The sequence below is a fragment of the Erinaceus europaeus genome, chromosome 13 (assembly GCF_950295315.1).
Source record: "Erinaceus europaeus chromosome 13, mEriEur2.1, whole genome shotgun sequence".
NCBI lineage: Eukaryota > Metazoa > Chordata > Mammalia > Eulipotyphla > Erinaceidae > Erinaceus > Erinaceus europaeus.
The window spans coordinates 19,298,654-19,313,482 of record NC_080174.1 but is presented as its reverse complement, the minus strand read 5'-3'; the positions used below and the strand labels follow the sequence as shown (position 1 = coordinate 19,313,482).

The 14,829-nt window shown below is 38.3% G+C and overlaps 1 protein-coding gene across 11 annotated transcripts in view; it reads right to left on the bottom strand.

Moving 5' to 3' along the window:
- SENP6 (SUMO specific peptidase 6) overlaps nucleotides 1-14,829 on the bottom strand; it is a 97,302-nt gene that overhangs the window by 21,807 nt on the left and 60,666 nt on the right. For all 11 annotated transcript variants that reach the window (XM_060205404.1, XM_060205396.1, XM_060205397.1 and 8 more), the window contains 7 exons: nucleotides 12,297-12,330; nucleotides 10,985-11,179; nucleotides 9,614-9,840; nucleotides 7,895-8,004; nucleotides 7,677-7,793; nucleotides 3,457-3,579; nucleotides 755-847 (listed from right to left, as the gene is read on the bottom strand). In XM_060205404.1, the coding sequence (XP_060061387.1) occupies nucleotides 755-847; nucleotides 3,457-3,579; nucleotides 7,677-7,793; nucleotides 7,895-8,004; nucleotides 9,614-9,840; nucleotides 10,985-11,179; nucleotides 12,297-12,330 (899 nt within the window). The remainder of the gene's footprint in view (nucleotides 1-754; nucleotides 848-3,456; nucleotides 3,580-7,676; nucleotides 7,794-7,894; nucleotides 8,005-9,613; nucleotides 9,841-10,984; nucleotides 11,180-12,296; nucleotides 12,331-14,829) is intronic.

Below are 14,829 nucleotides of genomic sequence, written 5' to 3'. Positions count from 1 at the left end.
AAAGGAAGAGAGACAGACACCTGCAGGCTTATTTCACCACATACGAAGTGAGTCCCTACCCCCCTGCAGGTAAAGAGTAGGGAGCTCGAACCTGGGTTCCTATACATGGTAATGTGTGCATTTAACTGGGTGAGCCACCTCCTGGGTTCCTATACATGGTAATGTGTGCATTTATCTGGGTGAGCCACCTCCTGGCCCCCATGAATCAAATTCTTTCTTAAAAGTATTTTTATTTTATTTTATTTGATAGGACAAAGAGAAATTAAGAGGAGGGGGGAGATGGAAAGGGAGAGAGTCAGAGACACCTGCAGCACTGCTTCACCACTTGTAAAGCTTCCTCTCTGCAGATAGGAATTAGAGATTTGAACCGTGGTCCTTGTGCATGGTAATAATTTGTGCACTCAACCAAGTGTGCCACTGTCTGGTCCCTCAAATTCTTTAATGTGGATTAATCATCTTTCTGTATAAAATAGCCTCCCCTATAGAGTGTTTGATAAACTTTACATACCACTAGGAAGAAAAATGACAGTACACCACATTGACCAACAAAAATTAATATTGGAAAAATCCTCTGCCGTCTGTAAATTAAATCTTATATAACTCGCTGGAATAATGCATTGGCTTTTATAAGATATAGACTATAAGCACAGATATAAACAACAAATTTCAGGAAAAAAAAGGATGAGATCTTTATCATATGAGTACATTGTTAAAAATTTGCTACCGCATTTACAAACAGGAACTTTTCACTCACGCTTCATTAAGGGGTACAAAAATAAAATCCTTCTCAAAAATATCTACATGTCGAGTCCACGTTTTTACTCTCCCATGTCGCTTTTGTTGTATTCTGGAAGAGAAGAGATAAATCAACATTCTGCGATGTTTCTGGTGCTCCAACTTACACACAACGTATAAATTAGAAAAAAAAAATGACATGTTAATAAATCAAACAGCTGTATAACACTGAACACACTGGGCACAGAAAACAAAGCATTTAAGAGCGAGCCTCGCATATATAAGACTGCCCATCACTAAATTTGATGGACAGAGATGCCAAATTTTTGCTTCTGAAAACCAAGATGAACCAGAGCTACTATTTATTATTATTTATTTATTTTATGTATTTAACTTTTTGTCTCCAGGGTTATCGCTGGGGCTTTGGTGCCCGTGCTACAAGTCTGCTGTTCCTGGCAGCCATTTTCTTTCATTTAATTACTGGCTGGGACAGAGAAAAATTGAGAGGGGAGGGGAGAGAGAAAGGGACAGAGTAAACAACAAGGGCAACATAAAGGGTAAAAATGGCCTCCAGGAGCAGTGGATTCATAGTGCAGGCGCTGAGCCCCGGCAATAACCTTGGAGAGAAAAAAATAAAAGAAAGGAAAGAAAGGGACAGAGACAGAGACCTGCTATACTATTCACCGCTTCTGAAGCTTTCTCCGCTGTAGGCAGGGAGTGGAAGCTCAAACCCAGATCCTGTGTAATAAACCTGTGTGCTAAACCAGGTGTGCCACGGCCCAGCACCCGAGCTACTATTTTTATTATAGCACAACAGGTTCAAGCGACCATTTTGAGAAACATTCAGCAGATCATACCCTAATGATAGCTTTAAAGAAAAAAAAAAAAAAAGGGACTGGAGTAAGGATTCCAGTTTGAGCGGCTGGCTTCCCACCTGCAGGGGAGTCGCTTCACAGGAGGTGAAGCAGTTCTGAAGGTGTCTGTCTTTCTCTCCCCCCCCCCCTCTGTCTTCCCCTCCTTTCTCCATTTCTCTCTGTCCTATCCAACAATAACAACAACAATAGTAATTACAACAAGGGCAACAAAAGGGAATAAATAAATAAATAAATATTTAAAAAAATTTTTTAAAGGGAGTCGGGCAGTAGCGCAGCAGGTTAAGTGCAGGTGGCGAAAAGCACAAGGACCCAAATAAGGATCCCGGTTCAAGCCCCTGGCTCCCCACCTGCAGGGGAGTCGCTTCACAAGTGGTAAAGCAGGTCTATAGGTGTCTTTCTCTCCCCCTCTCTGTCTTCCCCATCTCCATTTCTCTCTGTCCTATCCAACAACAACAATAACCACAACAATAATAAAACAACACGGGCAACAAAAGGGAATAAAAAAAAAGAGCTGGGAAAGTGACCATTACCTTATAGTAAGTAGGTAAAGCACTGGCAAATGCTATGAATATTAGCCAAAGCCAATTACTATCATTATCTAACATATAAAAGTAGGAAACACTAAAGTAGTTGAAAACATTAACGTTATACACAGCAACCATCAGTTAAGAAATTTTTATTTTATTTATTTATTTTCTTTACCAGAGAACTGCTCAGCTCTGGCTTATGGTGTTATGGGGGGATTGAACCTGAGACTCTGGAGCCTTAGGCATGAGAATTTCTCTCTTTTTTGTCTCCAGGGTTATTGCTGGGGTTTGGTGCAGCCATTTTCCCCCATTTTGTTGCCCTTGTTATTGCTGTTGTTGGATAGGACAGACAGAAACAGAGAGAAGAGTTGAAGAGAAAGACAGACATCTGCAGACCTTTGTATCTTAATAGTTGCAAGTGTCAAAAATTACAGACAAAAAACTAAGGTTTAATATGTAGAGAAATAGATTCTTCTCTGAGAAGAACTCATGAAAAATTAAACAGGTTCATTTCTCACACTAATGTACACAGGGTAGGGAACGCTGATCAGGCTCAACCAAGAGAACTGGAAATTTTTCCCCCCTATGTTCACATCTTTTAAAGTCTTGGGGAAAGAAACCTCTTTTTTTTTTTTGCCTCCAGGGTTACTGCCAGGGCTCGGTGCCTGCACCACAAATCCACTGCTCCTGGAGGCCATTTTTTCCCTTTTGTTACCCTGGTTGTTTTACCATTATTGAGGTTATTATTATCATTGTTATTGATGTCATCGTTGTTGGATATGACAGAGAGAAATGGAGAGAGGAGGGGAAGACAGAGAGGGGGAGAGAAAGACAGACACCTGCAGACCTGCTTCACTGCCTGTGAAGAGACTCCCCTGCAGGTGGGGAGCCAGGGGTTTGGACTGGGATCCTTCCGCTGGTCCTTGTGCTTTGCGCCACGTGCGCTTAACCCACTGCGCTACTGCCCGACCCCCCGAACTGAAATTTTTTTCATAACTACACTAGTTACTAATTATAAGGTGATAATTTCATGTGGCTCAAGAATTATAATCTAGATGAAACATAGCAATCTGTACTTGATTAAGTTGTTCAATTAAAAAAAAATAAAGAAAACATTAGTCATACTTGGCAAATCTACTCATCTCTAGATCAGCTGACCTAAATCTAAGAATTTCAGGAATCCCTGAAGCACTAGATGAGGAATTACATTTTCAAACTGACAGTATAACTAAAGTCTCAATTCAAGTCAACTAATTTTTCACTAAATTAATCTAGAAAGATCTATACATCTGCCAATATTTTCAAAGTGCTTGACTTACGATAGATTAGTTGTTTCATGAAGATTCCTCCTCTCTCTTTGATTAAGGCGTTTGTAGAAAAAAGAACTGAATATATGAATTCGGTCAGCATCTTCTTTCTTCAGTTTTTCAAGCACCAAGTATCTATTTCATAAAAAAATAATTTCAACATGAATTTAGCAGGTTACTTCATAATAGTAAATTAAGTGAATACCAAACATCTAGTTAGCCATGACCAACCTGTTCCTTAGAACTGAAAGTCATCTATAGAACTCTCTTTACATTCTAGACCAGGGGTAGAGAATGCCTGGTCTGTATGCCACCAGTCATTTGACCTGGTCCTAGTGGCACTTGAAATTCAGTAAGTCTAGGAGCTTTATTCATGGCAACATTAAATACTAATTATTTTTTAATTTTTTTATTATTTATTTTCCCTTTTGTTGCTCTTGTTGTTTTTAATTGCTGTAGATCTTGTTGTTGATGTCATCATTGTTGGATAGGACAGAGAGAAATGGAGAGAGGAGGGGAAGACAGAGAGGGGAGAGAAAGAGAGACACCTGCAGACCTGCTTTACCGCCTGTGAAGCAACACCCCTGGCAGGTGGGGAGCCAGGGCTTGAACTGGGATCCTTACACTGGTCCTTGCACTTGGCGCCATGTGCGCTTAACCCTCTGCACTATGCCCGACCCCCTAAGTACTAATTATTGACTTACATTATTTTACCAGAGCACTGCTTAAATCTGGCTTATGGTGGTGCTAAGGACTGAACTTGGGACCTTTGCTGCCTCAGAATGAAAGGTTTTTTGCATAACCATTATGCTATCTCCCTGGCCAGCACTAATTTTAAAGTTTATAATTTTATATGGCCCATCAATGTTGTTATAAATATCCAAATTGCCCTTGTCAAGGAAAAAAAGGTTCTCCACCCGTTCTAAAGAATGATAGAACTATTAAATCATTCTCAAGTGATGAAAAGTGACATATTCTATCTTTTAAAAAGTGTAATGACAACTATTCATAGCAACAATGTCATTAATAGTCAAAGTGTGGTAATGACAGAAATGTTTAATAACCAATGGATGAAAATAAAATTTTTCTTGCAGTAGCTGTTTTTCCTGTACATATATATATATATATATATCCTTTAAATAGCATGGGGGAAACTACAATGTACAAATTTAGCTGTTTATGCCAAATATTCTCAAAAGAAATGTAAAGTTTAAGCTTACGACAATATTTATTTTATTAAAACAAAGGCTGCCTGTAACCTTCATGAAATCCAATTAAAAATCAGTAAGTGTCCTAGAGGACACATCTTGAGATCTGTCAATTTTACAAAAACAGTTGATGATTCTAAGCTTAAATTCTGATAAAAAGGCACTAAGGTAGGTTGTTTGCTTTATATTAACTCAAGAGTGTCCTCACATGATGGTATAAAACAGTGAACTGGCTCATGAATAGTATAAAGCAACTGCTGAATTCTAAAATAATACACTCAAAACAATGTAATGAACTAGCTTTGAGATTAGAGGCTACACAAAAGGCAAATTATGTAGTTTCTAGCCAGCCTAAACTACAATGGTTACTTTGTAAAAGCAAATTCAACAAAGGGACAATTCAACTGAAATTTTTTTGTGCATTTCCTCTCTCCTCTCCTCTCCTCTCCTCTCCTCTCCTCTCCTCTCCTCTCCTCTCCTCTCCTCTCCTCTCCTCTCCTCTCCTCTCCTCGTTGAACTACGAATATCAAAGAAGATCACCTGAGACTGCAACAAAATGAGACTAGGACTACTTTGGGAACCCACCAAGTCACTGGTGAGTGAAAACATGTGTGGCCCGTGGACAAAGAGGAGCCTACGGAGGGATTCCTGGGGCTAAAGCCCGTTTCTACTCCCAAGCGGCTAATAACAGTTTGCCAGCTGAGGAGCTACCTCCAGTCTGTGTTACCAACAAAGACTGCTGAGGGGAGGAGAGGACTCCCCTAAGGCTCACCAAATGCAACTGTTGAGTCTCCATTGCTACTGCCCCTCGGAGGCTGGAGCAACAGCCGGGAGGTCCTGTGCTGATATTAGGGGGCAGAGAACTGACCAGGAAACTCAGGAGATCTACACCCCAGTGGTCTAGAGGTGGGGCTGTATAATGGGAGACTTTCCATATTGTTCTCCTGATGAGAATATGGTGAATAATTGCCTCAGAAGCCAGACTATAAACGGGACTTGTTAAGAAACTCACAGGGCCAAGCAGTGCTGCTTGGCTTGGCTCTGGCTACCAACAGAGAAACTGAGTTGAACCCAGGGCTTTGGATCCTTGGGACATAGTAGTCTCTTTGCAAACCACCGTGCTGTCTCTCCCCACCCCACTTTATCTCTTGGTCAAGAGTGAGTGATTAAGCTAAAAAACCTACTTATAGGTAAAAAGCCTTCAGATTACTAATGCTTACAGGGAAGAAAAAGAGCAAAAGAGCTTTTAACAGGCGGTGTGGTTCAGCTCAGGGCTTGAGATAACACTGAAACTGTTAATTTCTACAACTGTGAACCCTTTAAGTACCTTACTTAGACACAAGTCAATCCAGGCAAGAGTGATCTGTGGATTGAAAAGTACAGAGAGAGGGACCTTATAACACTGTATACAATGGTTAAAACAAGAAGAAACATTGGAGAAACGAACCAAGACAAAAGCCCCTACCTCTATTCCCTTTTGATTAAAAAAAAAAAGGCAGTTTATTCTTTGATTTTTTTTTTTTTTAAAGAGCACTGGTCAGCTTCTGCTTATGATGGTGCAGGGGATTGAACCTGGCATTTCTGAGCCTCAGGCACGAGAATCTCTGCATAAACAATATGCTATTTCCTCCCATCCTTGAGATATACTCTTTCCCCAACCCCAAATCATTTACTTGGGGGAAATAATCGTTTACAGGACAATCGCGGACACATGAGTGTCACAGTCTCTCATTCATCTCCCTGTAGGAAGAGTCTGCATAGCACTGCCGCCACTTTTTCCCCTGCTACTCTGTACTGGGTCCCTGAAGCCTCCTCCCACCATTCTCTTCTTCCTCCACAGTCCTTCACTTTGCTGCAATACAGCCCAGCTTTCACCTGGTGTTTTCGCTTTGTTTTTTCTTAGCTGTGCATATATACATTCTGAAGATTTCTGTGACTGTTACAGAGGTATGGGTTCCTTTTTGTTTGTTCGTTTTTTTATAAGATGTATGTATTTATGGTGTGTGTGGGAGGGGCCACCAGAACATCACTGGGCACATGGGATACCCGGGATCAAGCTTGGGAGCTCGTGCTTGAAAGTCCTTGACACCACTTCTCAGACCTATGGGTTTTGTTAATGTGTTAGATCATAAGTTTTAATTAAAATGGTAATGTGTTTGATTTCAGAATCAAAGAAAGTTTATAATCTTAACCATTTTAAGTGTTATATATATTCACAGTGTTGTACAACAAATCTCAAGAACTTTTTACCTTACAAAACAGAATATATCCACTAAACAACAATTCCCTTTTCTCCTTACAGGAGAGCTACCATTTTCTGGTCTTTATTATGAATATGACTTTTGATAATTTAATGAGTAACTCAGTATTTTATTTTAAATTATTTCCTTTTGTCATTGCCAAGAATTCACTGCTATTTTTCAAACAGAAACAAATCAAGAGGGAAAGATACCAGGGCACCTGTCAAACCTTCCCCCAATGTATTGTGGGCTGATCTTAAATCTGGGTTCAGCATAGCACAGCAAGCACACTTTCCAGGTGACCTATCTTGCTAGCCCAGTATTTATTCTTTCTGATAATGGCTGATTTCACTTGATGCAATGCCTTCCAGATAACATCTATGTGGTAGCATGTGATGCCATTAATATCAAAGCTGGAGAGGCTTTGTTACTGAGGGGGTAGGTAGTGAGTTAGCATATATCAAGGTATAAATATACCTTTGCACTTAACTTAAGGTCCTTGTTACCTGAAGCTAGTCTTTATCTTCATCTTTCCTGAAAATTGCTGTATTAATAAACTGAATGCACCTTCCTTTAACGTGTTTACCTTCTTGAATATCCTGACACTGTTCTTTCTAAGTTTCATTATTGTTTCTCAGGTATTAAAAGAGGTGTGAATTGTACTTCTAATAAAGCTTTTATGATTTTGCAAACTAAAGGTACTTCAAAACAAGTACTGGAACACAAAAATACATATTATACAGTTTACATTTTTTGCTAAAAGGTTAGTAGAAGATTAACTTACTTCAAATAAAAGTCTATAATAACATCATTTAAAAATTCTCCCTCATTTAGACAATGCAGATCCTCATTAGTAACAGAGATGCCTCCCTTGGCTGGAGGTGGTGGATATACTATTAATCTGCAACAAAACAAAAAAGCAAGTCAACAAAGATATATTTATAGCTAAAAGGCAGTAAACAGAAACTTTAAAATGCTGAAAATATAAAGGGATTCTCTTACTTTTCCACTGGGCCAATGAAGATAGTGTGGTTCTCTCCAGTTTCTTCCTCATCGTCAAAAAACTGAAATTCTTGTTTGCTTTTAAACTGAATTTTAGAATCAAGGGACACCTAATAAAGTAAATTAAATGATCAGTTCATAAAACCAACTGGAAAATTATAACAAAAAAAAAAAAAAAAGGATTTTCCTATATACCTTATCTACATCATCTTTACTACTCATACCAGAATAGTTTGTGTGTAAGCTTTTTTTTTTTTAACTGGTGACCTACCAAGATCAGTGTTTAGATATTTCATAGGGTAGGGAACAGAGGCTCAGAGAAGACAATCCAATGAGCTTTAGGCCTCCAGAACAAAGGAGTCACTAAAGGAAGAGCCTTGCACTGAGATTCTGTTTTAAGGTCCCAAGTCACTTATGTTTTTCCTCTTCTCAGATTATCTCCTGTAGTCAATTCTTTAACAAAGGGGAATGGCTCCCTTTCCTTTTGATCTTGTCCTTAAATCCACCAGCTAGAACAATTCTCAGGTGAAAGTTGGCTCAACTTCACTAAGGTTGTTTCTTAGTGAACACTTTTATGTTTCTCCCCCTTACACTGCCTGAACATGATTCCGTCAGGTCCATTCAAGTTATAACAAAGAGATATTTCATCAACAAGAGAGATTTCAGTTGAGTAGAAATAACCCTACTTCTTAGTAACAGCCAGATTAAAAGATTTTAAATTTCCAATAAATTAATGAGCAAAATTCAGTTCCTGGGATAGGAGATAATTGTGTATAATTTGGGGTGTATGTGTGTGTGTACACTCCCACATACACATTAGTACTTTTGTCTTTGAATCAGGTATATTTAGTCACCTACTACCTAAGTATTCTAGGATTGAACCAGGTAACAGCAATCAGAAGCAAACGGCATGCATTCATCAATACCCAAGTTTTCAACTATGTATGTGCACAGTACATATAAATGTATAATATGGCAAGTTCAAAATTCTTCTATTGTATGGAAGTCAATGGCATCACTGGCAATCACTAGAAAAATATAAGAACCAGAGTCATAATTACTTTTTAATATAGTACTGTATATACATCTATGCCAAAAGTTCAGAGGAAAATGCTGAGTTGTAAAAGGACAGAAAAAAGTTGAAGAATAGTTAGGTGGAAACTTAACTAAAAATGCTTCTGAGACCCGTGTTAACTACTGGGCTGTTGGGAAAGTCATGACGCATTTCTGCACAGAAAAACAGAAAAGGGGACCCAGTGCTGGTGCTCCTGATTCGGCGAACACATTACAGTGTGACAGGGCCCATGTTCAGGCCCGTGGCCCCCACCTGCAGGAGCAAAGCCTCATGAGTGGTGAAGCAGGGCTGCAGGTGTCTCTCTTCCTCTCTATTTCCCTGTCCCTTCTCAGTTTCTCTCTGTCTCTATCCAATATACACAGACACTTAAAAAAAAAACAACAAAAAACAGAAGAAAAGAAGTCATGATTTTTCCAACAACTTATTACTTCTATGGAACAAGACATGCACCCACCATTAACACCTTAACACAAGTGTGTTTGCAAACCACATATAAAAAGCAACTAATTCTGAACAAGAATTAAAAAGGTCGAATTCTGAAGCGAGCAATACATGTTGCCCCTGTAAATATCCTACTAAAATGAACAAACATGGTTCCTCTACAAGTATCGGAACATTTTATTAAATATTAAAGAAATAATTACATTTTTAATTTTGTTTTCTTTCTGGACACAACTTCCTTTCATACTCTCTTCATAATTTCTTGTACAGGCAACAAGCCGGCTATTGGCTTCTTCAAAGGGAATTTTCTCAAAAAAATTAGACACATTGTTCTTTATACCAATGTCATTAATGATATTTTCAAATATCACATTCATCTGAGGATCAAGGCCATTTTGAAAAATTAGAATTATATATTGTTCTTCTGAATCTGAAAAATAAAAAATCAACATAATTAAGCACAGAAGAGAAAAAAGCAAACAGCAAAAAAGTGTTAACTACTACTGACTTCAAACATATCAGCATAAATCTTGCTTGAAAACTTTTATGTTTTCAAAATAATATGACAGCAAATATACAACAATTCCTGGAATAAACACGAGCAAGCATATCCAGATGTTACTTAAGATATTATGAAACAGAAATAGAACATACATCTTAGCAGCTCTAGAACAAATCTAAATGTGGGAATATTAATTTATTTCATCAATATACAAGTATAGTACACCTATAGTGAAATAAATCTGTCAAGAAAATTATCAAGCAAACTGGTACTGTCAGAGATACTTAAATGAAGAAAAAACGCTATCAACTAAAGTGCCAACTTTTATATCATCTAGTCATCATTAAGATTAAACAGCAATTATTGCTGAAGCATACTTATTTTACAAGCAGTAATGCTATGCCAGGAGTGTTAGCAGGAACACTTAAACTGGGGGACCACATTCCTAAATTGTAAGCAGTGAGTACTCATTCTATTTGCAAACTTCTTATATGGTTGTCTGTTTTAGCAGTCCTATCAGTTCAGTAATAAAATTCATTTTACTTATAACAACAAATAAACCCAAGTTACATGTTCAACTCTTTTTTTTCCCCCCAGGGTTATTGCTGGGCTCAGTGCCGGCACCATGAATCCATCACTCCTGGAGACCATTTTTCCCCCTTTTGTTGCCCTTGTTGTTGTAGCCTTGTTGTGGTTATTATTATTATCTGGATAGGACAGAGAGAAATGGAGAGAGGAGGGGAAGACAGAGAGGGGGAGAGAAAGATAGACAGACACCTGCAGACCTGCTTCACCACCTGTGAAGCTACTCCCCTGCAGGTGGGGAGCCGGGGGCTAGAACTGGGATCCTTATGCCAGTCCTTGTGCTTTGCGCCACATGCGCTTAACCCACTGCGCCACAGCCCGACCCCCTGTTCAACCTTTTCAATTTCTGTAGACTTTCACTTATGTATAATATAGTCCATACAGGCCACTGTAAGGACTGTAGATATATATCTAATATCAAAATACATTTACATTCTGTAATTCACTCAATTTCCTATATTATGATAATCTGTTCTATATAACTTACTTGTTGGTTTATTTATTCCTTTACAATTCTTCCAGACTTTATCCTCCATATTCATCTGCAATTTCATGCTCAGCTTTTGATAAACTGCTGGTATCGTCTGAAGAAACACTACTGGTAATTTTCGGACATTACACCATTCACATTTAGTGAGATCAGAGGTATTTAAAGTAATCCCTACGGGATCTTTTTCTGGATCTGGAGAAAATAGAATGGAAATGAAAAAGGAATCAAATGTAGGGGGAGGAGAAATGTTTAAAAATAAGTACAAATTCACAATGCTCAGTAAATAGTAACTCCAGTGGGAAATGAAAAAAAAAAATCAATAAACTTTACAAGTATAAATTTCAAGTGGGGGGTGTGCAGGTAGAGGTACATCTGGTCCCTGGATCATGCCTCTGGTTCCTCTCTGCAGGGTGGAGGTTTCATTAGCAGTGAAATAGTGCTGCAGGTATATATGTATCTTCCCTCTCAATTATTTTATATTTGTCTCTATGCAAAATAAAGAAATCTATTTTTAAAACGCAAGCTATGCTTTGGGACATTACAGAAAGAAATCATCTTTACTTACGGACACATGAGTACAATCTTTCATCTTTCTGTAACGCTAGAGCACTGTCTTGTGGTGATGCTAGGGAATGAACCTGGGACCTTGGAGTCTTAGCAAGAAAATCTTAAGCTAGACAGACAGACAGACAGACAGACAGACACACACACACACACACACACACACACACACACACACAGAGTTATTCAGAATAATCTCGAGGTTAGCACCCATAATCTCTTTTAAATGTAGGATGCATTATAGTTTTATAAGCTGGATAGATTGATATATTTTATTATGGATCTAATTTTAATTTACTAATGATAGAAGAGTGACACACCATTTGACATTACATCTCTTTTCAAGAAAGAGAGAGAAAAGCACACTGCAATGTTTCACTTGTTTTTTTTCTTTTATGTAGGAGGTTTTCGTAGTAGGTCCTGGAGATTCATACAGATACACATTCTACTTCTGAGCAAGCTCTACCGCATAGCCAGATATTCTAGCCTAATTGACTACTTGGTTTTATGATACTTTTCATATTTTTCTGTTAATATGCTGGATTGGATTTAATTTTGTTATCAATTTGCACAAACTTTTACATAGTCCATGTATTAGTCCTTTAAGAAAATCATATTACTAAGATATATGTTCTTTGTTAAGAATATATAAAAATTGTCTTTATAACTCTGTAACTATTATTCAAGCTTTATTTGTATGAAGTGTTTGAGTATAAACAAAGCATTACTAAGACTTAAATTAGCTTACCTTCTAGTCGTATCCTGATATATTCTGAAGAAAACTAAAAAAATAGATAAATCAGTATGAATCATAGACAAGATTTCTAAGCAAATGTGTTATCTGGATATATTTGGGTATATAAGGGGCTTAAAATCTGGGGGGGAAAGCCCCTCCCATCCTTCGAATTACCATAAACCAGAGCTAAACAGTGCTCTGGTAAAACAAACAAATATCATACAAAAATTGTTTATATTTAATATAATCATATAATATTCAAATGACTTCATACATGATAAGAGTAAAATATATATCCCATAACATGGTTGTGAAACATAATCTATACAACTCATCTACATATTCGTGATATACTAATGTGCTCAATTTAGCATTGTCTTCCTCCAAGCTCAAAATACACACATTGCTGTACTTATAATACTTGAACATTTTATTCATTGGGAAATTAATGGTTCACAATAAACAAGGTTATTGGTAAAATAAAATAAAATAAAATAAACAAGCAAGCAAACCTGTGAATATACAGCCTGGCACCAATGTAGGTCCTTCCTGCGCATGAGTTGTTACTGATGGTTATTAAGTGGTTTTCTAATCAATGATTTCAATACGAAGAAAACACTAAACAACTCTAATTATTCCACACATTACAAAAGTTAGGAGAACAAGAAAGGCAAAAACTTGTCAACGTATTAAAAACTGAGTTGGGTTGACACATACATAGGGGATGAACTAGCGTGAAGGGCTTTTCTGGTTTGTTTTCCTATAAACCGGGCTATGAAGTTTTTTTACCTTTAAAAAAGTTTGATTAGCTTATTACTGGATAAAGACAGAGGGAAATTGAGAAAGGGTGGGGAGACAGAAAGAGGAAGAGATGGAGAGATACCAGCAGGCCTCCTTCGCCATTTGTGAAGCTTTCCCCCTGCAGGTGGAAACTAGGGACTTGAAGTCGGGTCCTTGCGCACTGTAATGTGTGCGCTTAACCATGTGCGCCACCGACTGGCTCCCCGATCTATAAAATTTTGAGAAAAGCATTTAACCATACTTTGCCCTCAAACTATGAACCCCACAGCAATTCTAGCATAGTTTAAATAATAAGACTGTCTTTTAGTACTGATATGATATACTTTTTTTTCCCATAAAGATACTTATCTGTAGAAAGAAAAATATTAGGAGGAAGGGTTAAAAGAATAGTTAGAGCCAGCTGGTGGTGCACCTGGTTGAGTAGACATGTTACAATGTGCAAAGACCCAGGTTCGAGCCACTGGTCCCTAACTGCAGTGGGAAAGCTTTGCAAGTTGTGAAGCAGTGTTGCAGGTGTCTCTCTGTCTCTCCCCCTCTCTACCAACCCCTTACCTCTTGATTTCTACTGTCTCTATCCAATAAATAAAGATAATAATTTTTAAAAAGTGATAAACGGAGTCGGCGGTAGCGCAGCGGGTTAAACGCACATGATGCAAAGCGCAAGGACTGGCATAAGAATCAGGGTTCGAGGGAGTCGGGCTGTAGCGCAGTGGGTTAAGCGCAGGTGGCGCAAAGCACAAGGACGGGAATAAGGATCCCGGTTCGAACCCCGGCTCCCCACCTGCAGGGGTGTCGCTTCACAGGCGGTGAAGCAGGTCTGCAGGTGTCTATCTTTCTCTCCCCCTCTCTGTCTTCCCCTCCTCTCTCCATTTCTCTCTGTCCTATCCAACAACGATGACAACAACAATAATAAACTATAACAATAAAACAACAAGGGCAACAAAAGGGAATAAATAAATAAAATAAAATATTAAAAAAAAGTTTAAAAAAAAATAATCAGGGTTTGAGCCCTGCGGGGGGGGGGGGGGGCGGTGAAGCAGGTCTGCAGGTGTCTATCTTTCTCTCCTCCTCTCTGTCTCCCCCTCCTCTCTCCATTTCGCTCTGTCCGATCTAACGATAATAACTACAACAATGAAAAAACAAGGGCAACAAAAGGGGATAAATATTTCTTTTAAAAAATCTTTTAAAAAAGTTATAAGCACAGATGCCAAGTTTTAAAAGGTAATAAAAAAATAAAGGCTTACAAGCTAAATGCAGTGTGGCCAAGTGGCAGTGCGCACAGTAGAGAACATGTGTTACACACACAAAATCCGAGTCAAGTCTCTGGTTCCCACCTATAGGGAAAGTTTTATAGGCAGTGAAGCAGCACTGTCTCTCTTCCTTCTTGATTTCTCACTGTCTCTATCCAATTTAAAACAAAACAAACAAGCTAAGTGCAATGCTACAGAGAGTAATGTACAAGCATGTTTTTATATATATATATATTTATTTTCTCTTTTGTTGCCCTTGTTTTTTCATTGTTGTTGTAGTTATTGTTCTTGATGTTGTTATATCGTTTTTAGATAGCACAGAGAGAAATGGAGAGGGGAAGACAGAGGGGGAAGAGAAAGAGACACCTGCAGATCTGCTTCACCGTCTGCGAACCATATGCCGGTCCTTGCACTTTGCCCTAGGTGTGCTTAACCCGCTGCACTACTGCCCAACTCGCCAAATATGTTTTAAGGAATTTAAAAATAATGTCAAA